Source organism: Natrix helvetica, assembly GCF_964273705.1.
Source record: "Natrix helvetica genome assembly, chromosome: 8".
NCBI classification, from domain to species: domain Eukaryota; kingdom Metazoa; phylum Chordata; class Lepidosauria; order Squamata; family Natricidae; genus Natrix; species Natrix helvetica.
Genome location: NC_138559.1, coordinates 12,175,587 through 12,201,289, shown reverse-complemented (window position 1 = coordinate 12,201,289; position 25,703 = coordinate 12,175,587). Strand labels below are relative to the sequence as shown.

The window sequence follows — 25,703 nt, the reverse complement described above, 5'->3', positions numbered from 1 at the left end:
TTTTAATTTTAAAAAAAATCCCTCAAGTCTCAATCTTATTAATAATATTCAAAGCAGCTGTAACTTCAAAAAATCATAAAAATAAACAAAACAACAGAAGTATTAAAAAGAACAAAAGACTCCCGAAGAAGAAGAACAACGGGTCTTCTCAGACATTATACTGGGCTCCTAAGACAGTTCAAGGCGGCATTAAGCCAAGAGAAGCATTATTTATGATGCCAGCTCAGTCAGATGCCAGCTATTCATGAAAAATAATAGATTATTTGCAAAACAGGTTTAGGTATTATACAAATCAAATTCTACGAGAAAAGCAGACATTAAAGTTCTCTAAGTCTTTAGCAACTTGGAGCAAACGAACATATTTAAAATCAGGATTAGAGATGAGGAATCAATTCAATCAATTCAACTCCAAGGGTATCCATGGAGATTCTCTGTCATCCAGGTCATGGTTGTCCCAAAAGTGCCTTCTCAAGAGGGAAATGGACTTTATTTGATTTTCCTTGAAGACGTTTCACTTCTCATCCAAGAAATGTCTTCAGTTCCTCAGTTCTGACTGTGTCAGAAGCTTCTTGGATGAGAAGCAAAACATCTTCAAGGAAAGACAAAGTTCAGCTGCCTCTTGTCACCTTTGGGACAACTCCAAGGATGGACTAATCTGTCTACAGCGCTTCAGTTTGAAGGTGAGAAATTATTCTCTCCTTAAACCTCAACCCCTTCTATTACTATTGCAGGCACTGCAAATTAAGAGTTGGTTCTCACCATCAGTGGTAGATGGGCCTTGAAGACGGGGAGAGATCTCACTAGAGAACTCAAGGATGGACTTGTTTTTACATTATGCAGTACATTATGGAATTTATTCCCAAAATGATTGTAAATCTATCATTCTCTTGGTCTTCAAAGGAGAATGGGCAAGTTCATGGATGTTTGGGTGACCCATTGATACCATGCTCGATAGCTATTTACTAATTCTAGAGTCACAAGGAACATGCTTTGAATTTCAACTTTTAGGAAGCAATGATGATGATGAACCTGTTGACCATATTTCTGAGTTTTCAGAATGCACTGGAATGGACACTGCACATCACAAAATCCTTGGGAAGATGGACTAACGTGGAAAGGTGTATGAGAATCTGTGGACCGACTGAAACCCATGGGATGGACCTTCTCCATTTCTGCTACGGATGGAAGACTGTTAGATCCAAGTTTGAACTATTCTGCATTGCTCTTTAATGCCTTATATACATATTAGTTTCTAACCTATTTCCCACCTATCCTATCCTGCCTTCTACATATCCCAGTCTGTCCCCAAATGCTCCCTCAAGACGCCAGTGGAGCCTTGCCTAATAGAGGGAAATTATTGGTACACTGCGTTGCTAAAGGTCTTGGGTTCAATCTCCAACGTCTCCAGGTAGGACCGAAGAAAAAAGTTCTTTCTGAAAACTGTGGCCTTGGCAGTTATGTTAGTCACAAGAATGTGCTGGTCAGCCAAAATCAGATTTGCCCATTTGTCAACAGTTTCAAAAAAATTTCTGGAAAAATTCCCTTTTCAACTTTTGGCTAAAATCAAATGTAGTAAAGCTGTGGGGGTATAGTGTAATATTTGGAGCACCAATTCAATTTTCAGCATTGCATATATGTTGTTATTAGTTGCGAAGTCGTGTCTGACCCATCGCAGCTCCATGGACAATGTTCCTCCTGGCCTTCCTGTCCTCTACCATCCTCTGGAGTCCATTTAAGCTCATGCCTACTGCTACGGTGACTCCATCCAGCCGTCTCATTCTCAGTCGTCCCCTTCTTGTTTTGCCCTCAATCTTTCCCAGCATTGGGCTCTTCTCCAGTGAGTCCTTCCTTCTCATTAGGTGGCCAAAGTATTTGAGTTTCCTCTTCAGGATCTGGCATTCTAAAGAGCAGTCAGGGTTGATCTCCTCTAGGACTGACTGGTTGGATCGCCTTGCGGTCCAAGGGACTCGCAGGAGTCTTCTCCAGCATCAGGGTTCAAAGGCCTCCATTCTTTGGCCCTCAGTCTTTCTTATGGTCCAAACTTCACAGCCATCCATTGCAACAAGGAAAATCATGGCCTTGTCTATACACACAGTGTGATGTCTCTGCTTTTTAGTATGCTGTCTAGATTGGCCATAACTTTCCTCCCCAGGAGCAAGGGTCTTTTAATTTCTTGGCAGCAGTCCCTATCTGTGGTAATCTTGGAGCCCAGGAAAATAAAATCTGTCACTACCTTCATTTCTTCCCCTCTATTTGCATATATATCAAACACTTCAAACTCCTTAAAACTGCACTTTGGAGGTTGTTAAGTTAGTATCACGGTTGTTAAGCCAGTTTGGCTTCCCCATTGGCTTTGCTTCTTAGACTCACATGATCCCAGGACACTGCAAACGTCATAGATATGAGTCAGTTGCCAAGCCTCTGAATTTTGACCACGTGGATGCTGCAATGGTCATAAGTGTGAAAAACAGCCATAAGCAATTTTTTTCAGTGCTCTCGGGACGGTCACTAAATGAACTGCTGTAAGTCGAGGACTACCTGCAATCAAATGTTTTTCAAATCAGAAGCAGCCAATCCTAATAACTAAGACTAACAGAGATACTCCAATAATCTGAGGTGGGATACGATGGTTCCAGTTTGGGATAAATGGTAATATACAGTGTGCGTGTGTGTGTGTGTGTGTGTGTGTCTGTGTGAGATCGACATCATCATCATCATCTATGGGAAATGATTTCTGTAGTCCGGGGAGGAAACAACAGGAGGAATTATCTTTTTGCTTGTCCAAAGCTCTGCATGGACATCTCCTACATAATACATGGCAGATAATGTCCTGCTTCTCAATGGAACAGGCTAATATAAAATAAACAACCAATTAACCAGGTCCCTGTGAGGCTCCGGAAACAGAGACAATGGATAAATATTCAAGTATCGCTTCCCTGACAGATGTCAGGATGTGATACTCATGATCTGGGTACCCTTTTTCTTTCCCACCATAACAATCCACAAGGCTTGGACATGGTCACCTTACACAGCCCTTCAAAACCCATCTGGGACCATCACTTCAATCAATCAATCAATCAATCAGAATAGAGCTGGAAGGGACCTTGGAGGTCTTCTAGTCAAAAACCCTGGTCAAGAAGCAATACAATTTCAGACAAGTGACTATCCAGTCTCTTCTTCAAAGCTTCTAGGAGGAAAGTTCTTACTGTTATGACGTTTCTCCTTAATTCCAGGTTGCTTCTCTCCTTGATTATTTTCCATCCTTTCTTTCTTGTCCTGCCTTCTGGTGCTTGGGAATATAAATTCACCACTTCCTCTTCGTGGCAACCTCTCAAATACTGGAAGGAGGCTATCATGTCCCCTCAAGTCCTTCTTTTCTCTAGACTAGCCAAACCCAAAGGCTGCAACTTTTCTTCATATTTTTGTCTCCAGCCTATTCATAATCTTAGTTGCTCTTCTTTGCACTTTTTCCAAAGTCTCAAATCTTTCCTTGTAACATGATGACTAAAACAGGATGCAGTATTCCAGGTGTAGATTTAGGTTCAAGATTTCACTTTTCCTCATAAAAGACATTACAAGTAGTCCTGGACAGGGGTGGTATTCACTTACTTCTCCTACCAGTTCGCAAATGTGAGCCCAAGAGCCCCATCCACACATGTATTCAGCTTTCATGCGCTTTGGCTTGAAAACGTGCCTAAATAGGATGGCATGGAGCCGGGGGTGAGGATTTCCACTACCGGTTTGGGTGGACCGGTCCGAACCAGCTGAATACCATCTCAGGTCCTGGATGTATGACCACAATTGAGCCCAAAATTTCCATTGCTTAGCAAAGTAGTTGTTAAGTGAGTTTTGCTCCCTTTTTTGCCACAGTTGTGAAGCGAATCACTCCAGCTGTTAAGCGAAATATGTGGTCGTTAAGCAAAACTGGCTTCCCCATTGACTCTGCTTGTCGGAAGCCAGCTGGGAAGGTTGCAAATGGTGACCCCACATGACCCGGGAGAGCGCAACTATCTTAAATACATGCTACTAGCCAAGTGCCCGAATTTTGATCACTTGACCATGGGGATGCTGTGGGAAACAGTCCTAAGTCATTTTTTTTTCAGTGCTGTTGAGACTTTGAACAGTCACTAAATGAATGGCTGTTAATTCAAGGACTCCCTGTATTCAAAAGCAAGAATAATAACATAATAATAACATCCTGTAGCTAGGATGAATGAATATAGGAAGGTCTTGCAACCATTATTGGAAAAACAAAATCAAAGCAATCCAAGCCTAAAAGACATAATGAACAGATCACACTATGACGAGTGTCGACCACATTCTTCCCAATCATCAATGGTTGCTATTCCTAATGGTACTTGAATGTTTGTTTTACATTGATGTTCAGCATTCAATCTCATATTGTGTCAGTTGCTCACATACGAATGGTCCCATAAATAAATACATAAATAAATAAATAGATAAATTCTCACAATGAACTTGTGTTTCTTTTTGTTCTCGCTTGAAAAAGATTCATCAGTTATATATATATATATATATATATATATATATATATATATATATATATATATATATATATATATATATATATATATATATATATATATATATATATATACATACATACATACATACATACATACATACATACATACATACATACATATATGTTACTGTGAAAGTCCGAAATCTGGTGAATGTCGACATTCGTTATATATGTCACCGTGAAAGACCGAAATTGGTATGTGTCGACATTCACCGGTGAATGTCGACATTCACCAACATTCACCAGTGAATGTCGACATTCACCAATTTCGGTCTTCAATGGTGACATATATATTATTTTTTTCCAAAAAGCCCAAACCAAAACAGGCATTATAGCAAACGAGACAACAAGACTGCCCTCTGTTAGTTTATCTGTGTGTTTTTATGTGCAGCTGCCAATAGGCCACACTGAAACATTATATGCTTGCTTTAAAAATAATAATAATAACAATAATAAAGCTTAGAGATGATTGGTGCCATTAATATAGCCATGAACTGCACCAGATTGTGTATTCATATTCATTTTCTTTCCTGTAAAATAACACGCACAACAGAGAGAGGGAGAGAGACACTCACAGAGAGAGAGACTGGGGGTGGGGGCGTGTGTGAAAGAATCCTTTCATTAAGCTTCAGTATAGGAAGAAAATGAAATTTAAGAATATAATTCCACTAACAAAGTGAAGCAATAGGTAAATGAATTTTTATGTAGTAACCATTTTTATTTTTTTAAAATAAACTGGGCATGGCTAGTCTAGTGAAGTGAAGGACTAGGGGAGACAGGATAGCAGTCTTCCAATATTTGAGGGGCTGCCAAAGAGAGGAAGGGGTCAAGCTATTCTCCAAAGCACCCGAAGGCCAGATGAGGAATAATGGATGGGAATTGAACAAGGAGAGATTCAACCTTTGGGGAGAGGGGGCGGTATAAAAGTCCAAAAATAAAGTAAATAAAAAGTAAACCTAGAAGTGAGGAGAAATGTTCTGACAGTGGGAACAATCAACCCATGGAAGAGAAGTTGCCTTTGGAAGTTGTGGGAGCTCCATCACTGGAGGCTTTCAAGAAGAGATTGGACTGCCATCTGTCAGAAATCGTGTAGAGTCTCTTGCTTGGGCAATGGGTTGGACTAGATGACCTACAAGATCCCTTCCAACTCTGTTAATCTAATCTAAACCATCCCATCCTTTATCAAATCTGTCTAGTGCAGCGTAGGACATAAAACAATGCATATTGTAGCCCCTTAAAAATAGAAGTTACAATAGCAGCTATCCATTTGAAATACTTGGTATTCTGACCATGTAAAAACTACTGCTACTAATAATAAATTAGTAAATTCACTAATACTTGTGATGATTGTTTTTTTTCTTTCTAGGAACATTTAGATTCCACTTCTCTTCTCCATTGCTTCTCCTGACCTTTAGCAGGAGAGAAGAATTGCCAGGAACAAATAGAATAAATAAAGAAACTAGCAGCAATTTGTCCTTTCCCCCCCCCCACCTAGAGCAAAAAAGGCTAGCCAGGAAAGTAGCACACGACTTAATCCAGACACTTTGAAAACAGCCTTACATTGCTAGTAAGAGACCTCTGTTATAAAAACATGAATGCACAAAGTCACCTTTTAAAAAAATGATACAACTCCTTCCTAGAAGGTAATGGGGTAGAAGTCTAGGAAAATTATGTTTCTTTCCTTGATTATCTTAAATTCTGGGATGATGAAAGAAAGAAAAAATTGACAATGGAAAACACACGTGTACAAGCAGTCCTCAACATATGGTCAAAGCGAGCCCAGAATTTATGTTGCTAAGTGAGAAATGTATTGAGTTTTGTTCCATTTTAAGACTTTCCTTGGCACATTTGTTAAGCGAATCACTGCAGCTGTTAAATTAGTAACATGGTTGTTTTTTCCCCTGACTCAAACTGAGAATTCAACGCAACCAAATTTCCCCTCTGCCTACAAATATTTTTATTCATCTTCTGAGAATTAAAAACAGCAAGCAGAAAGATCAGTCCTAGCTTTACATCAGAGAAAACAAAATAATCGTTTGTATAAGTTTAACAGTTGTTAAATAAATTGCAGATATCGCATTATCTGTTCTTAAAGAAATCCATGCAAATGATATTCAATTTCATCAATTGCTCCCTTTTTAAAAAATAATTGGAGGAAATTTAGAGAAAGCAAAGGGCAGAGAGGCAGAAAAAGTCCATTTCAAAACCCCAAATAACCCATAATTAAACCTGGATCCAAAGACATCGAAAACTAGGACACAATTCCAAAAATGCACACATGTATCCAACCACCAGTTACTTTTTCTAGCATTCAGAAGATAAAAATAGCTAAAATGGAAGGAGAAAACGCAGAGTCATTCTCATTCTTCATTTTCATATGTTTCCAATTAGATTTTGTAACTTGGAGGATTTACTTGGATAAAAGAAGAAAGCTCTTGCTTCTTCTCCCCCCCCCCCAAAAAAAAAGAAATCCATCAAGAGATTCAGCAGCATTTTGAACAATTATAAAATAATGAACAATTATTCTCCATTTTAAAAAAAAGAAAAATCAATGTAGCTCTTTAAAAACCAATATCATTTGAAAACCCCAAGGAACTCTTAGAAGGGGGGGGGGGGGAGCTGGTGATTGACTTAGCTGCATTTCCAAGTCGTAATAAACCCTTGAATAAGAGAAAGAAGCCAAACACCATCTTTGACAACTGTGGTGTCCAAGGATGGGGAATTTCTTTTTTAAAAAAGTTGTCCAACTGGAAGAAAATGGTAATTTATGGGTGCTCAGCAACCCAAAAGGAACGTATAATGTATCTAGGCAACAAAAGTTGTTTTGCTTTTATTTTATTTTATTGGAAATACATTGCACCATTAGATTCCTGAATTGCACCAGAGTGAATTCTATACTTCCAAGTTCTATTTTGGGATATATATGGTGGGAGTGCATGCCTACAATGTTTATGATGAATGTACTTGTGTACTCCTAAGTTACTTTGACCCTTCTCTTCCCCTAAATGTTCTTACAAATGTTCTACAGCACATAATCAGCACACACACAAGATCTTAACTCCTGGTCCTGGAGGAGTACAGAAGCACATCTGTTTCTTTGTTATGTTTTGAGTGATTGTAAATATATTTACAATTCAATACAATACCAGAGTTAGAAGGGACCTTGGAGGTCTTCTAGTCCAACCCCCTGCCTAGGCAGGAAACCCTACACCATTCCAGACAAATGGCTATCCAACATCTTCTTAAAGACTTCCAGTGTTGGGGCATTCACAACTTCTGGAGGCAATTTCTATTCCACTGATTAATTGTTCTAACTGTCAGGAAGTTTCTCCTCAGTTCTAAGTTGCTTCTCTCCTTGATTAGTTTTCACCCATTGCTTTTTGTTCTACCCTCAGGTGCCTTGGAAAATAGTTTGACTCCCTCTTCTTTGTGGCAATCCCTGAGATATCGGAAGACTGCTATCCTGTCTCCCCTGGTCCTTCTTTTCATTAAACTACATACCCAGTTCCTGCAACCGTTCTTCATATGTTTTAGTCTCCAGTCCCCTAATCCTCTTTGTTGCTCTTCTCTGCACTCTTTCTAGAGTCTCCACATTTTTTCTACATCGTGGCAACAAAACTGAATGCCGTAGTCCAAGTGTGGCCTTACCAAGGCATTATAAAGTGGTATTTACATTTCACGTGATCTTGATTCTATCCCTCTGTTTATGTGGCCTAGAACTGTGTTGGCTTTTTTGGCAGCTGCTGCACACTGTTGGCTCCTATTTAAATGGTTGTCCACTAAGATTCCAAGATCCCTTTCACAGTTACTACTATTGAGCAAGGTACCACCTATATTGTACCTGTGCATTTCGTTTTTTGAATTTCATTTTATTAGATAGTGCCCAATGTTCAAGTTTGTCAAGATCCTTCTGTATCTTTAGCCTGTCTTCTGGAGTGTTGGCTATTCCTGCCAGCTTGGTGTCATTCTAATGTATGATAGTGATTCCTTGGACTGCTCATGCATACCCCCGTCATTCAAATTAGGGCAGCCCAGAACTACAGGTAGATGAACAACTTAAGGAATTGGACTCACATCTCATTAAGACATTGTAGGGTTTTGTTTCTACTCTACCCCTCAGTGTGACTGTGGCGCTCCTCCACAAAATATCCACCACATTGTGTCTGAATGTCCATCAAGAGCTTACACCGGCCCAATGTCTGATTTTTATCAACATGGACCACCCTGTCCTTGAATGGTTGGGTGAATTAGCCATTAACATTTGAACCACTATAAGTCCATGTATTTGCCCTGAGCTAAATAAACAAACAATATGGTTTGATTCATGGTTAGCATATTGCCGGAACCCAGTTGCTGTGGCCCCTAGTCAACAAAACATGGCTTCGTCACTCTGTGAACCCGCCAAAGTATGATTTCTTGCAAAGCAATTCCTTATGATTCTGCAAAGGACTCAAAGCAGCCAGATACAACATTGTCCTCTTATTAAAATAGGCTCAACTTGATTTGAACCTCCATTGTTGAGTCTGTTTTTCATCGTCTTCCAATAGCCTCCTTTGAAGACGCAGATCATCCTCTGGTTCAGATATGTAAGCTGGCAATGCGCCATAATTAAAACCTTACACATCGCCCCTGCGTCAACCCAGGCGTGGTTCATGGCTTAGAAAAGTATGCAGCTAGTGTAAGCGTCCTTCTCTTGATGTCCTTGGGATCCCAACCAGTGCGCCAAACACTGGTGGATGAATATTTGAAATGCTCTGCAAAAAAAAGTCTAATAAAATGATCTGACATTATTTTAAATGGCCTTCAGGTCACTTCTCTTCTTGTAAGTTGCTTTCCTGAAGTTCTGGAAGAAAAGTGATTTGAAGCATGTGATGCCATGCCACATCCCATCACAAACAAATCCCCCTGTCCATCGTGTTCGAAGAGGACCTTGACCTCTAACAGCTTGTGGGCTGTCCACAACGTGTCCGCAGGCGGCTGGTAAGGCCTATACGGGCACGAAATGTTCTGCCACATGTCGGGCAAACATGTGCGGGCACCATTGCTGCAGCATTTGCAGCTCTTACCGCTACATACTGCATTGAAGCAGAGTTGTTCTAATTTTTTCTGTTTTCTCCAGGCAAAAGAAATTTGCATAATTTGGTGTATTACACAGAATTAGGTAAATTAATACACTGTTGCACAAAGCACTTAAAAGTAGTTGATTTTCTTGAAAAAGATGTCAAAACCTTCTCCCTTTTTTTCAAGATTTTGGCCAGCAGAAGAGGAGAGAAATAGTGAGGCCAACCATCCAGATGTTTCTATTTTGAGGAGACAGGGAAGAGATGGACAACAATGTCATTTCAACACAGCAGTTCTTGGCTGAGCAACCTTTTCGGATATTAAGAGTTTGGAATGAAAAACTGAGTTACAGTATATGACCTTCTAAATTTTAGCACCTAGCCAAGCTTGCTTCTGAAAGCCCACTGCAAACTTAACGTTTGATTATATGGATGTGTAATTTCTTTTAATAATATGGTGCATCCTTCTCTTCTCCTTTGATGTGTCCCTTATTTTCTTGTTCCGTGTCTACCCTCTGCCCCCCCCTCCGTACTAGCCTTTTGTACTAGTTATGCATGAGTTAGAATGCCACATGTGAGATTTTTGTACCATGAGAAAGGCTAACCTACTCTCCAGCCCTAGAACTTGTGGGGGGAAGAGAGAGTGGGGAAGAGAGAAGACAAGCATAATATTTGTGCAAAAATCCAATCCAGCTGTTAAGGCTGAGAAACAACAGTTCCTAAGAAGGATCAGCAACAAGGAGGAGGAGCGTAGGACAGCCAAGATGAAATACTGGGGAGGCTTAGCACCTACTTAGCTTCAAGGACCCCAATGACAGATGTACAAACTTTAACCAAATTTATTTAGCCTAGAGAAAAAAAATCCTCTAAGGAAATTAACCCTTTATATACAGATACTCTTCTTGCCATTTGAAGATGGTTTCATCTTCAAAGAGGTTATTGGAGGAGAAATTTGTTTTACATGAAAAGAAATGTTTTACAGATCCATCAATTTTAATTTTCAATATGGTAAGTATGGATAAATATAACCCGCACGACAAAAAGCTCTGTTTTAAAAGTAGAAAAGGGTCCCAAGAACAAAATCTTTACAAAACATTGCCCAAAAGGAAAGTTAGAAGCATCCTGAACTATTAAACACTAACTCTCACGAAACACCAGTTCCGTGGCTCACGCCCTTTTCTGACCTTTTGTTCTTGCATCTTACAAGCATCATCTTTTAATCTCCATGTTTTATTTACTTTATTTGCATCCTGCCTTTATTATTTTTCAAATAACTCAAGGCAGCAAACATATCCAACATACCTTTCTCCTCTTTCCCACAACAACAACTCTGTAAGGTGGGCTGGAGTGATAAGAGGGAGTGACTAACGTCACCCAGCTGGCTTTCGTGCCTAAGGCGGGATTAGAATTCTCAAGACTCCTGGTGATTGGCCCAAAGTCACGCCGCCAGCTTTCATGTCTAAAGTGGGACTAGAACTCACGGTTTCCCAGTTTTTATCCTGGTACCTAATTTAATGACATTTGAATTAGATAAATTAGTCCTTACTGATCATAGTGGTGCCTCCAGCCAGGGCTGCTCTTGTCCCTTGGAAGAAGTCATCAGCGGAGGTCATTCCTTGGTCGGGCATTTGGAAACGGGAATGGACATCAATTCCTCCAGGGATCACCATTCGCCCATGAGCCTCGATGGTTTTTACCCCTCCTGGCACAATGAGGTTCTCCCCTATTTGTCTGCGATAAGAGGCAGTCTGGTATCAGTATTATAAGCACAGAGAGAAAGAAGCACACGTTCCAATATTATTATTATTTTAAATGTACATTTTCAAGGGGGGGAAAAAACCAAGAAAGTCCTTTTGGAAAAAAAAAATATTTGGGACTACCAAGAAAGCCTGTTATCTTCTCATGAGAGTTGCAGCAAATGCCTTGGGCTGCCTCTCAATGCAGAGAACATGGAGGGCACTTTTTACACTCCTAAATTATAGCCAGCATCAATTCAGTAACAGTGCAGAAGCCAGGCAAGAAACGCGGCAATTGCTCTTTATAATTCATGTCTCCACAAGAGATTTCCACCCAATAGGCAGAAGTACCAGGGTCTAAACTGCGTGCTGGTAAGAAGGGGAAGCACCAAAGTCTTCCCATTCTTGCCAAGGTCTCAATCTCTGTGGTCAACCTTAGATCTATATTTATATCTCTGGTCTACAACTCCATGCATGTTTTCTTCGCGGCAGACTGCACTAACTTTAATGATCTCAAGAAGTCAACCCGAAATGGCTTTTTCCACTTTTTCTTTCCCTAAGCATCACTTAAGTCAGCGATGACGAACCTTTTTCGGCTCGCGTGCCACAAGTGGGGGGAGCGCGGGCGGGGGGTCATGTGCGGGCGTGCCGCACCCATAATGCAACGCGCGCCCCCCAGTGCGCATGCGCGCACAATGCCCCCCCCCATTTTTACATGCTTTTTTCGCCCTCCCCAGGCTCCAGAGGCTTTATAGGAGCCTGGGGAGGGCGAAAAGAGCCTCTCCCGCCCCCCCAGAGGCTTCAGGGAACGTCCAGAGGCTTCCCTGAAGCCTTTGGAACGCTTAAAACAACCCTCCGAGCAAACCGGAAGTGACTTCCGGTTTGCTCGGAGGGTTGTTTTAAGCGTTCCAAAGGCTTCAGGGACCGTCCGGACGGCAGAGGGAGGGGGCACTCTATAGCCTTCCTGCCATCACGGACTTAAGTTTTATCGCCATCATGGACTTAAGTTTTATCTCAACGCTTCCGTGGAGCCCAGCTTTGTGTTTCTATGGCAAGACATTTTTTTAAATGAAATTCCATAACAGAAGCAACATCATCAGCTACTCACTTTATCAACCCATCTTCCATATAAATATCTGCATAGAAGGACTGGTCATCGTTGACTATTTTGCCCCCTTTGATCAAAAGGCGATCACTCTGAAACACAAAGACATCAAACAAAGACATCAACAAGAACGAAGGGTTGGGTTTTGCAGAATAAGAGAATAATAGCGTTGGAAGGACCCTGGAGGTCTTCTAGTCCAACCCCCTGCTCAAAGAAGAAAACCCTGTAACATTTCAGACAAATGGTTGTCCAATCTCTTCCTAAAAAAACTTCCAATGTTGGAGCACCCACAACTTCTGAAGGCATGCCCCTTCCACTGATTAATTGTTCTCGCTGTCAGGAAATTTCTCCTTAATTCTAGGTTGGTTCTCTCCTTGATTAGTTTCCATCCATTCTTGTCCTGGGTTCAGGTGCTTTGGAGAACAGGTTGATCCCTTTCTCTGTTACAAACCCTGATGAAGACAGTGAGTATCTCTGAATTATTCAGAGGGCATTCCATATACTGTAAATCAAGGCAGCTATTTTGAAGCAAAATAGCTCAGAATCGCAAAAAAAAAAAACTGCCTTGCAGCAATCCACCCCTTAAGTGTGCTTTCAAGAAAAAAGGAGCTACATTAATTGGTTGACCTATTTTATTAAACTGCATTCCATCAGTTAAAAATATATCAGGAATCCCACAAGGATCAAGCAACTAGTGCTGTTTTTAAAAGGAAGGCGAACATTCTCCTATGAAATGCTAATTTTGCTGCCAGTTTTCTTCCTGAAATCACCCACAGAGGGTTACAATCATCATTTGATTCTTTCAAGTTAAGGAAGGGCTGCGAAGGAAGCTGACCAAATGCTTTGTTGCCATGGAAGTTGGCACGTCAAACAGATTTTTTCCAGCTGGATTTTTAGCAAGGTTTGAATCAAACAGATTGGTTTCACCCCCTCTGATGAAGCTACTGCATGACAAAACAAATCTGCTCGCAGGCATTAAACAAACTGGACAGGAGAAAAGGAACAAATCTAAACAACTGCATTTCTTCCAGATGGCAATTTTCTGCAAGAACTATAGCAATGCAATGAGCAAGCCGCATTCTATGAAGATGGGATTTCTTGCCTGTCTTGTTTCAGCCTTCTGCCCACTAAAAACCAAGAAAGGAGGTTGGTGACATCTGGATATTATGCTGTCAAGGCTTTCTACTGCTTGGCCATTTATCAAGAAAATGGGCTAATCACATCTTTAGCAGCATAAGTGCTCTAAAGGGACCATAAATTGGTTGCCTTTGAGCAATTTTTTTCAGGTAGTGGCTGAAACGGATCTTCCCATCTTCCCATAGGTTTTCTTCCTTAGCAAAAACACCTGTTTTGAAAGATTTATTAATCAGTATTATTTTGTATTATTTTTATGTTTTCAATATTGTGTTCTTATTGTCTGTAAGCCACTTAGCAACACTGTGGCTTATAAATTCTGATAGCTATAGTGATAGATAGATGATGATAGATGATAGATAGATGATAGATAGATAGATGATGATAGATAAATAATGATAGATTGATAGACGATAGATAGATAGATAGATAGATTGATTGATTGATTGATAGAGATAGATAGATAGATAGATAGATAGATAGATAGATAGATAGATAGATAGATAGATAGATAGATGATAGATAGATGATAGATGATAGATTGATTGATTGATTGATTGATAGATATAGATAGATAGATAGATAGATGATAGATAGATAGATGATGATAGATAAATAATGATAGATTGATAGATAGACGATAGATAGATGATAGATTGATTGATTGATTGATTGATAGATATAGATAGATAAATAGATAGATAGATAGATAGATGATAGACGATAGATAGATAGATAGATAGATAGATAGATAGATAGATAGATAGATAGATAGATAGATAGATAGATAGACAGATAGATAGATAGATATAGACAGACAGACAGACAGACAGACAGATTTGGGCTTGTGTGCTTTATGTTATGCATTACCTGTAATGCACCTTTTCTGATTTTTCAGATCAGGCTTCCTGGGAGATCCAAACAGCTGGAGAAAGGATTGTGGGTTGTCCAATGAAAGATGGGAACAGTAAGAAAAACCCACTAACCCACCCTTCTCCAGCCCTTTATGACTCCAGCAAGTAGCACAGTTCTCCATCCAACTTTTAAGAACCCTTGCAATTCCAAACATTATTCCCCTTTTGGAAAACCTTATTTATTTTACTTCCATTTGAAAAGGAATGGGTTTTTTAAATCTTCAGATATAAATCTGCACTTATATAAACTCATCACCCTAATTTGTTTGGTTCTAGAAGAAGAGAAAGCCCAGCTGTTCTTTTGTTTCTTACTTGGAATGTTAAAAGCTAAGCACTCTACTTAAAGAAAGATAAAGCAAAACTCAGAAGATTTTAACGTTTATTTCTTCCTTAAACTGTAATAGAATAGAAGCGAAATCTTAATTTAATAGACCAACTACCTCTTGCTCCTATTAGTCCATTAAAATTAACTATATTATAAATTACATTATTCATAACAATTTGCAACTTTTGTGTAATGACATCATTATGCAAATGATTTAAATTATCACAAATGATGAAATCATTTATGCCTCTTTTGCATAATGTGATAATTGGATAAAACTCCCTCTTAGGGGTCCTTGGTGCTCTCTGAGCTTGGCTATTTTCTTGCAGACGTTTCATTACCAAAACTAGGTAACATCATCAGTGCTAGTAAGGAATGGGGTTTGTTCCCATTCCTTACTAGCACTGATGATGTTAGTTTGAATAATGGAACATCTGTTAAAAAAAAAAAAAAACTAAGCTCAGAAAGCACCAAGAACCCTTCATTTTAACCCTGAGCTGCAAATATTCTCCTTTATTGGTAGAATTCCCTCTCTCCGCACTACTCTTGATATAACAATCTTCATATGTTTTAGTCTCCAGTCCCCTAATCATCTTGGTTGCTCTTCTCTGCACTCTTTCTAGAGTCTCCACATATTTTTTACATCGTGGCGACCAGAACTGAATGCAGTATTCCAAGTGTGGCCTTACCAAGGCATTATAAAGTGGTATTAACCCTTCACGTGATCTTGATTCTATCCCTCTGTTGATGCAGCCTAGAACTGTGTTGGCTTTTTTGGCAGCTGCTGCACACTGCTGGCTCATATTTAAATGGTTGTCCACTAGGACTCCCAAGATCCCTCTCACAGTTACTACTATTGAGCAAGGTACCACCTATACTGTACCTGTGCATTCCGTTTTTGTTGCCTAAATGTATAACCTTACTCTTTTCGCCATTGAATTTCATTTTATTAGATAGTGCCCAATGTTCAAGTTTGTCAAGATCCTTCTATATCTTAAGCCTATCTTCTGGAGTGTTGGCTATTCCTGCCAGCTTGGTGTCATCTTATCTAATTTCAGAGGAAGAGAGAACAGAAATATGGATATATTAAACTATCTGTTATATAAGTAGTCCTCAAATTACAACCAAAATTGAGCCCGAAATTTCTATTGCTGAATGAGACATTTGTTAAGTGAATTTTGCCCCATTTTACAACCCAGCTTGCCACAGTTGCTAAGTGAATTACTACAGTTGTTAAGCGAGTGACCCGGTTGTGAAATGAATCTGGCTTTCCCACTGACTTTGCTTGTCAGAAAGTCGCAAAAGGTGATCACAGGACTCCAGGACACCGCGACCATCATAAATATGAGTTAATGGCTAAGCACCTGAATTTTGATGTGATTATGGGGATGCTGCAATGCTCCTAAGTGTGAAAAACAGTCACAGTCACTTTTTTCAGTGCCGTTCTAACTTTGAATGGTCACTAAACCAACTGTTATAAGTCGAGGACTACCTGTGTATATATACAGTCTCTAAACTTTAACGTCATGGCTTGGGTCATACGACTTAAAAGATTTATTGATAACTTTGCATATCACCACCCAGATATCTGCTGGGTGCTGGGAACAATGCAAATGTTTTCAATAAGTGAGGCAAACAGAAGGCGAGAAGTAAACCAATTCTTGCTGTAAAGAAACGGGCTGACTTCTCCCAATTTGGTGCCTTCTAGAAGTCTTCCAGTAATCCTCAGAATTGCAAGCCACATGCTGGAAAGGAATTCTGGGGACTGAAGATCCAAAACATCTTGACAGTACCAGAATGGAAAAGGCTACAGTATAGGTCAGTGATGGTGAACCTATGGCACGCGTGCCACAGGTGGCACGCGGAACCATTTGTCAGGCACATGAGGCGCTGCATTGTCAGCTGACCAGCGCACATGCGCCTGCTGGCCAGCTGAGTTCACCTTTTTAAAGAGCCTCCCCCGCCCCCCCGGAGGCCCTCCGAAGGCTTCAGGGACCGTCCGGAGGCTTCCCTGAAGCCTTAGGAACACTTAAAACAACCCTCCGAGCAAACCGGAAGTGACTCCCTGTTTGCTCGGAGGGTGATTTTAAGCGTTCCGAAGGCTTCAGGGACCGTCTGGAGGCTTCCCTGACGCCTTCGGAGCGCTTAAAACGACCCTCCGAAGTCACTTCCGGTTTGCTCGGAGGGTGGTTTTAAGCGTTCCGAAGGCTTCAGGGAAGTCTCCAGACGGTCCCTGAAGCCTCCGGAGGGCCTCCAGGGGGGCGGGGGAGGCTCTTTTCACCCTCCCCAGCTCCTGTAAAGCCTCTGGAGCCTGGGGAGGGCAAAAAAAGCATGTAAAAATGGGGGGGTCGCGCATTGTACGTGCATGCGCACTGGGGGGGTCGAGCATTGCATTATGGGTGCAGCACACCTGCACATGACCCCCTGCGCTCCCCCCCTTGTGGCACGCGCGCCAAAAAAGGTTCGCCATCGCTGGTATAGGTGGTACCTTGCTCAATAGTAGGAACTGTGAGAGGGATCTTGGAGTCCTAGTGGACAACCATTTAAATTTGAGCCAGCCGTGTGCAACAGCTGCCAAAAAAGCCAACACAGTTCTAGGCAGCATCAACAGAGGGCTAGAATCAAGATCACGTTCAGTTTTGGTCACCACGATGTAGAAAAGATGTGGAGACTCTAGAAAGAGTGCAGAGAAGAGCAACAAAGAGGATTAGGGGACTGGAGACTAAAACATATGAAGAACGGTTGCAGGAACTGGGTATGTTTAGCTTAAGAGAAAGAAGGACTAGGGGAGACATGATAGCAGTGTTCAAATATCTCAGGGGTTGCCACAAAGAAGAGAGAGTCAAGCTATTCTCCAAGGCACCTGAGGGAAGAAGAAGAAGCAATGGGTGGAAACTAATCAAGGAGAGAAGCAACTTAGAACTGAGGAGAAATTTCCTGACAGTTAGAACAATTAATTAGTGGACCAGCTTGCCTCCAGAAGTTGTGAATGCCCCAACACTGGAAGTCTTTAAGAAGATGTTGTATAGTCATTTGTCTGAAATGGTATAGGGTTTTCTGCCTAGGCAGGAGGTTGGGCTAGAAGACCTCCAAGGTCCCTTCCAACTCTGGTATTGTATTGTATTAACACATATAGAGAGCACCTGCTAGCCATCGGTTATTGGACTTATATGGCACCCTTCTCCCAAAGGACTTAGGGCAGCCTACAACATAAAAACACATATTACAAAAGTTAAAAGAAAGATTAAATAGAATATCCAAAAAACCCAATAGACATTTACAATTAGATTTAGAAATTAAAGTAAAATTAACAATTAAAATTAATAATTTATTTTATTCAGGCCAGGCCGGCTTGCTGGAAAAGCCAACTTTTTAGGGCGTGCCGGAAGGACCGGAGGTTGGGAATTATGCGAAGCTCTGGGGGAAGTTCATTCCAAAGGGAAGGCGCTCCCAGAGAGAAGGCTCTCCCCCTGGGGGTCGCCAGCCAACACTATCTGGCCGACGGCACCCTGAGGAGGCCAACTCTATGGGATCGTACTGGACGGTGGGAGATTACCGGTGGTAGTAGGTGGTCTCACAGGTACCCTGGGCCTAAGCCATGGAGCGCTTTAAAGGTCATAATTAGTATCCTGAATCGCACCCAGAAAACAACCGGCAACCAGTGCAGGCTGCCTAAAAGGGGTGTAACATGGGAGTACCTAGGTATCCCCATGACAACCTGTGCCATTCTGAACCAGCTGAAGCGGGTGCTCTTCAAGGGCAGCCCATGTAGAGAGTGTTACAGTAGTCCAGGTGAGAAAGGACGAGGGTGTGAGTGACTATGACAGGACATCTCAATCCAGGAAGGGTCGTAACTGGGGTACCAGGCGAACCTGGTAAAAGGCCCCCCTGGTCACAACCGCCAGGTGTTCTTCTAAACTAAGCCGCATATCCAGGATGACTCCCCGATTGCGGGCCCTCTCTGAGGGGGCTAAAATTTCTCCCCCTATCATCAAAGATGGTACAAGATGCACAAATCGGGATGATGGGAACCACAACCACTCAGTCTTGGAGGGATTGAGTGTGATCACTCTTAAACAGCAAACCCGCGTCCCCCGGACATAATTTGGCCCTAGGCCCCCATCGTATCTGCCCCTCCCATATACAGTAGAGATGGCAAACCCCCCAATGGAATGGTTTAATCTCTCCCCGGAATCCCAACCCTTTCCAGCACTCCCGACCCGCGCCCATTAGTTAGCTCTGGCCTGTGTCCTGACAGACTCCCCCTCAAGTCTGTCTGAGCCATCCGAATCAAACCCCACCCACCCCACCCACCCCTTAAAATTTGATTTTAAAAACCCTGTAAAAAAAACCCTAAGAAGCGTCTTCTTCGCATGCCACCTCTCTGGATCCCAAGATCCGTCCTTAAGAAAGCGTCTTGATAAGCAAGGCGGCCATCCCCAAGAAAGGGGGAGTTCCCGAAGGGAGTAAAGTTCTGTCTCAGTATAATATAGAGGAGTGTGTGGCATCAATCAAAACTGAGTGACATCACAGGGAGATGGAACGGGGAGATGACATATCCACAGGGGGGGAGGGGCAGCCAACAGTGTTCAAGGGGGTAGTGAGAGGCTTATGTCCATCATAGCCATGGTCGATGTTGAAGACAATATGTAAGGGTAACTGTCAGATATCAAAATCGCAGCATATGATAAATTGCGGGTTGGTGAAGCGGCCAATGATGGTGGCAGTGAGGACAGCGGCGGCAGCGGTGGCTGCTCCAACGACTGAGCTCCGTCCATGTCAGGCGCACTCATATCCGTCGCCGGGGACGCACTCCGTTAACCCAATCCATAGTGTCACAAGGGGAGGTGCCAAATGGCCAAATGGAACAGTACGATGGCCCAGGCAATGGCGGCGATAGCGGGGGGGGCACAACACAGGAGCCCCACCCACTCCAACTGCGCCCACGCCAACTACCGAAGCCATCTTCCGCTGGCATCAATGCCGATGCCAGCCGCCTCAGCCACTCCCCCGCTAATCCAGTCTATCACGTCCATAAGCTTGGTCTAGAAGACCTCCAAGGTCCCTGCCAACTCTGCTATTGTATTGTATTATGTAAGAATCAGAAAGTATGAAACACAGAAAGATTTTGTTAAAAGCTGCAATCATTTATATGGTGTAAAGCAGGTGTCCCTAACCCCTGAGTTACGGCCCAATACTGGGTCATGGCCTGATCCGGCCACAGGAGAGAGGCTCAAGTGCCCTACGCTCAAGCGAGTGGAGCTTCGCTCACTAGCGTAAAAGTGCCTATCGCTCACGCGAGGGGAGTTTCATGCGCAAGCACCCTCCACTCCCACGCGAAGCTCCATTTGCGCACGTAGAGGATGTGCACACCCACTACACGCACACATGAAGCTGTGCAAGCGTGTAGCGACTGCCACTCACACCTCACTCCCCCCATTGGCACTGGTCACCAAGCTGGAAAGGTTGGGGACTGCTGGTGTAATGATTTCACGAGGATATTACAATTGAAACTCTGGAACCTGCAGCTGTTAAGTGTCTCAAGAAACAGAACATCTGCCTCATAATTTGGATACCCAAAAGTAAATGTTAAATATTATGGGTTAATTCTAGCCAAAGACAACTCAATATGTTCAAGTGTAAAAGTATGCAATCAGTGCATCGTCACACCTGTATTGTGCAAAGAAGAACTAAATCTTTCAAAGACAAGAAAACAGCTGCATGTCATGCTCTCCTTCCTGGATTCAATGAAAGCTTTGGCTGTGGTTTTGTGTGTGTGTATGTGTGTGTTTTTGGCTGCTGTGAGGACAACATTGTCTACCAGCATGTTACAAATATGTAAAATGCAATCTACAAACAATGAACTATAAAAAAGCCAATAGCGAGAAGGACACAAATCCTGGACACAAATTGTTTCAACTTCTACCCTCAAAACAACGCTATAGGGCACTACACACCAGAACAACTAGACCCAAGGACAGGTTTTCCTCCCATTTCATCACTCTGCTAAACAATTAATCCCCACAACACTGTCAAATTATCTACTAAAACTGTATTACAATTATTATTATTCTTTCTTCCTAGTACCTATCTCTTTCCACTTATAACGATAACCATGTTGCTTGTCTCTTTAAAATTTATATTATTTTATTTGTTTCCTAGTATAATTTGATTGCTTATTATTAACCTATGACTATCACTGTTCTATCTTATGATTCTTGATGAATGCATTTTATTTTATTTTTCTTTATATTTTATATGCACCAAAGACAAATTCCTTGTTTGTCCAATCACACTTGGCCAATAAAGAATTCTATTCTATTTTTTGTGATTGTGATTTTAAAATTGTGATTTTAATTGGTTGGTTTAAAAAAAAAAACATTTTAAGTGTTTTTTAAAACTATCGGCTACCTTGCTTTGGAGCAAGAAAAATATGCATAAATATTTATAGTATAATTATATTGGGACGTTTCCATTCTTCTTGAGGTCCTCCAGAAGGAGGGCTTGGGTTACAATCCAAAATAAACAGTTAGGTCTCCTAGTGATGACTTGGTGACATCACTTGTGGGATTGTATGACAGTCGGACCGTGTGTGGATCATATGAGTGTTGAATGACAACTTCCTTAACCTGATTTCCGGAAATGCGTGAACAATCTGAAACGTAGGAAAGAAAGCAGAGATTCTGTGGGTGAACCCAAGAACTCAGTGAGATTCAGAAGTTCAGCCCCATGACTCTGTATACAAGTTGTTCTCAGTAATACAACAGCAACTTTTTCTCCAAATTAAAGCAAGCTGTGCAGTGACAGTGCGATACTCAAAATCTGAGTTCTGATATTCTTGCTATGCAGATTATGATGGTCTACTCAATTGTTCTGCAGTTGAATTCCATGACTTTCATCCTGAAGCAATTTAACCTGGAGCAGGTTCTCCTTTAACACAAAGTGAGTGACTTATAGTCATACCCCAGGTTCATGGGTGATAGTTGAGCTTTAAGTTAAGTGTGCTGTGGTGTTCCCAGATATTTTGGCTCCTAAAGCATAGTTTATGTAATAGGTAAACCTAGCCACCTGCACCGCATTCAATGCACTGTCACTAAATGCCTACGGAGATTCTCAAGTCATCCATCATGCTTATCCCAAAGGGGCTTTTTCAAGAGGCAATTGGACTTGCCTGGATTTTAATGCAATACAATACAATAGCAGAGTTGGAAGGGACCTTGGAGGTCTTCTAGTCCAACCCCCTGCCTAGGCAGGAAACCCTATACAGTTTTCTTTGAAGACATTTTGCTTCTCATCCAAGAAGCTTCCTCAGACCCTGATCGGATTCCATTCCCCACCATCCAATCAGAGCTGAAGAAGCTTCTTGGATAAGAAGTGAAACGTCTTCAAAGAAAAACCAGAAAGTCCAGTTGTACTTTTGGGACGCTGTCACTAAACCAATCACCGCTTAATACAATAGTGAACTATGGACAATGCAGCAAATTTAAGCCAAAGGTATCTATTGGAAGAACCATCTAAGAGAAGAGCTTTCGCCCTTTAAAATTCTACACGACTTCCATTGAAGCCCATTATATTTGTCTCCTGTCCCTTCTCCAAATTAAAACAATTATATTTGACATTAACGTTCTCCGACGACATCCCTAAACATATTTCAATAAGATATTTCTGCACTCTGACAAATACACACATTGCCTGCTAATCAATACCAACGGATTCATCTCTTTGGTTTCTGAAATTTGACATGTTTCAAGGAGACCAACTTGATATTGTCTTCAACCCAAGGCTCACAACTTCTAACTTTAGCCACGCTCAAATAAGGTGCCCTTAACCAGAGAGACAACAACTTTGGATTGGGAAGGGAGGAACAGAGAACGGCCAAGGGTGACTCAGACAAATAAAGTCCACAAAATATGAAATTCAGAAAACATATAACGACATGCTAACGACAACCCACTAAGCTTCATGGTGTGTTGCACATCAGTGCTGCAAAGTAAACAAAATTAATTCCAGCCACCATCCAGGCTTTGTTTCTGTTAATTGTTGGATAAAAAAAAGAAAAGCATTTGCTTCCAGGGGAAACAGCCTCTGTGCAAAATCACGTGCTCAACCCCTTTTCCCATTGTTGTAACACCATTAACCCTGCAGAGCTAAAATAGGCTTCCCTGCTAATAGGAAACCGATCAAAGGATTTCCCCTTTTCCTTTAGAGTATTACTATCCATCCTGCATTGTCAGGTTTTCGTAGCCTTAAGGAAATGGAAATTGAGCGTATTTCCAAAGCCCTGTGCTGTCCTCAGGAGCACCATCAGACCTACCTTGCATTATATCTTTGGCAGGTAGATTAGAAACCTCAAATCTGAATACTCCGTGGGCATATAAATGCAGTGACAAATTGATCTCTAAAACAGCCATTTCCTAAAACACATAAAGCCCTTGTGTGACTTCGGAAAGAGAAGGGAAGGGAAGAGGTGTTTCATATCAAGATTCAGCTTTGAAGCTTGACATATATCTGCTTTGAAAAGAAGGGCCCCCAGGATACCTGGCTGTCAAATAAAAAAGGATGCCTCTTCCTATTTAAGGAACATCAGATTAGTGCTAACGATAAAGAAATCCATCCTCCTGTTAACACCCAGCCAGCATCGCTGATGCAAGCTCACATCCAACAGCACAGGGCACACGCTCTCGCGACAAGCCCATCCCTTCCCATCATCCGACTTTTATGTAACTGTTCCATTTCCTCTCCCACTTTCGGATTGCCTGCAGAGGGGAAGGCATCCTTGTTTGCTCTTTAAAAGGCGGCTGGATGGGAGAGGAAGGCGGCCAGACGGGGAAGCACCTTCCCCAGGAGTGTTTCTTGGCTGGGGAAGGAATGCAAGGATGCACCCCCCAGCCCGCCCCTCTCCCAGGAGATCATTTCGTTTGCCCAAGCGCCATTACTGGGAGGGTGGAGAGTCCAAGGCTTCTCATTCAAGGCTTGCTTGCATTGCCTCCTTTGTATGAATAAAAAGGGAGGGGGGGCAAAAAGAAAAAAGAAAGAAAGCCAGGAGGTGGGTGGGGACAGGAGAGGAACCTGCATACACACACACACACTATCTTCTAGTCCCTAACCTGGGGAGGGGGAGGCAGTGAATGGAGCTGCGTTAAAGCAGATGATATCCATTAGATGTTGCAGCCCCCCTTCGCTTGCAGGCATGCACGCAGTTTTCCTGCCACAGCCCCCAATTCCCCACCCTGGCCTTAGGAGGTCCACACACACACACCCCATACAAACACACACACCACGCTGTATCACCTTCGTAGAGGAGATGGGTTTGCAAAAACAAAAGGACAAAGCTCTAATTGTCTTTGTAGAAGAATCAGATCCAGAATGAGAGGTTTGGGAAGGGGGGGGGAGTTTCGCCTTTTAAGAGAAGCGAATGAAACCTAACGGTGCGGTCATAAGACGAGCCTCTCTGTCGCCTATTCTTCCAGGCTGGGCTGGACTGAAATGCAACAGCCGTTCGTGGAGATGCGGCGGCCGAGGAGGAGAAGCATCTCAAGGGTCCGAAAGAAAAGGGAGAGGGTGGGGAGAGGGGAGGAAAGCAAGGAAAGGAGGCAGGCGGGCTTGGCTGCTGCACCACCAGGCAACTTCGAGGCGACCATTGTTTCATCCCGATCCAGTCCCATTACCAGGGTATGTTTTTTTTTAACTTTGTTTTTTTTTCATCAGCGGTGCATCCAAAAATCAGGTTTGGCGCGCTTCTTCCTTCTGGAGGGGCTGCAAGAGCCTTGCAAGCTTTGCTCGCTGCTTTCCCCCCCACTCTTTTTTTCTCTCCCTCCTTCCCCCCCCCTTTCCCTGCCTGCAGATGTGCACACACAAAGGGCTTGACCCACCCACCCACCCACCTACCCACCCGCGATCCGCTCCGGGCTCTTCCGCCACTCACCGTGATGCGTGGAATGTTTTTCTTCCCTTGGTAAGACATCTCGACCTCTCCAGGGGAAGAAGCAGCGCTCTCTCCCACGCCAAGGCTCGGTTCCCGCCGCGAGCGACAAGGGGGGGGGGGGGGAAGCAGTCGGTCCTCGGGTGGGATGGGGAGGGCTTTTTCTGCTCCAGGCGAACTCAATGCCCCACGATCGCGGGTTGCAAAGCGGGGATCGCGGGGTGGAGAGCCCGATAGTGCTCCCTGCTTTTGCACGCCTTAGAGCTGAGGAGGAGGAGGAGGAGGAAGAAGGAGAGGGGGAGATTTCTGCACAAAAGCCCCAAAGGCCGTGCAAAAACCTCGGGCGGGCTTGCAAAGGAACTCAATGAACCCCGCAAGGAGGAGGCGGAGGAGAAAGTCGCGATCGCCTTGCCGTCCCTCTTGCCGCTCCGAGCCCTGCCCAGCCTCGAAGCTGGTGGAGGAGGAGGAGGAGGGAAGCAGCGCAAAGAGAACCGCCGCCGCTGCCGCTCGACAGACACCAGCCTAAGCGAAGCCTCCGCACAAGGAAGGTCCTGCCGCGCCTGCGCGCCCCGCCACGCCCTGGACTCTGTCCAGAGCGGGCCCGGGTGCCGCTCCGCCGCCGATTGGCTGAGGCCCTCGGCGGTATGCAAATGAAGCCCGCGGACCGCCCAATGGGAAGCGCGCCGAGCGGTAACATGTAAAGTGGCGCAATGAAGCAGCCAATGGCAAGGCGAGGCTGCAGATTGCGGGAGGCGTGGGGACTGGGGGGAGACTGTATGGCTAGCGGAGGGAGGCGGTAACGCGCAGGAGGAGAGAGCCGGGACCGGGCTGGGGATGGAGGGCGGCGGGTAGCCGATGCAGGGACAAGGGGGGAAGCGGCAGCGGTGCTCTGCTTGCACGGCTGCGTTAGAGTCCCCCGCGGGAGGGTTTGCGTACGGGTGGGGATGCGGGGAAAGGGGTG

At 43.1% G+C, this 25,703-nt stretch overlaps 1 protein-coding gene across 1 annotated transcript in view; it reads right to left on the bottom strand.

Annotated features, from left to right (window-relative positions):
- Positions 1-25,237, bottom strand: part of LOC309396041 (dihydropyrimidinase-related protein 2) — a 58,887-nt gene extending 33,650 nt beyond the window's left edge. Inside the window, exons 1-3 of the mRNA XM_081960778.1 lie at positions 24,746-25,237; positions 12,451-12,539; positions 11,153-11,337 (exon numbers count right to left, since the gene is read on the bottom strand). Of these exons, the coding sequence (XP_081816904.1) occupies positions 11,153-11,337; positions 12,451-12,539; positions 24,746-24,784 (313 nt within the window). The 5' untranslated portion in view covers positions 24,785-25,237. The remainder of the gene's footprint in view (positions 1-11,152; positions 11,338-12,450; positions 12,540-24,745) is intronic.
- Positions 25,238-25,703: the final 466 nt, after the last annotated feature.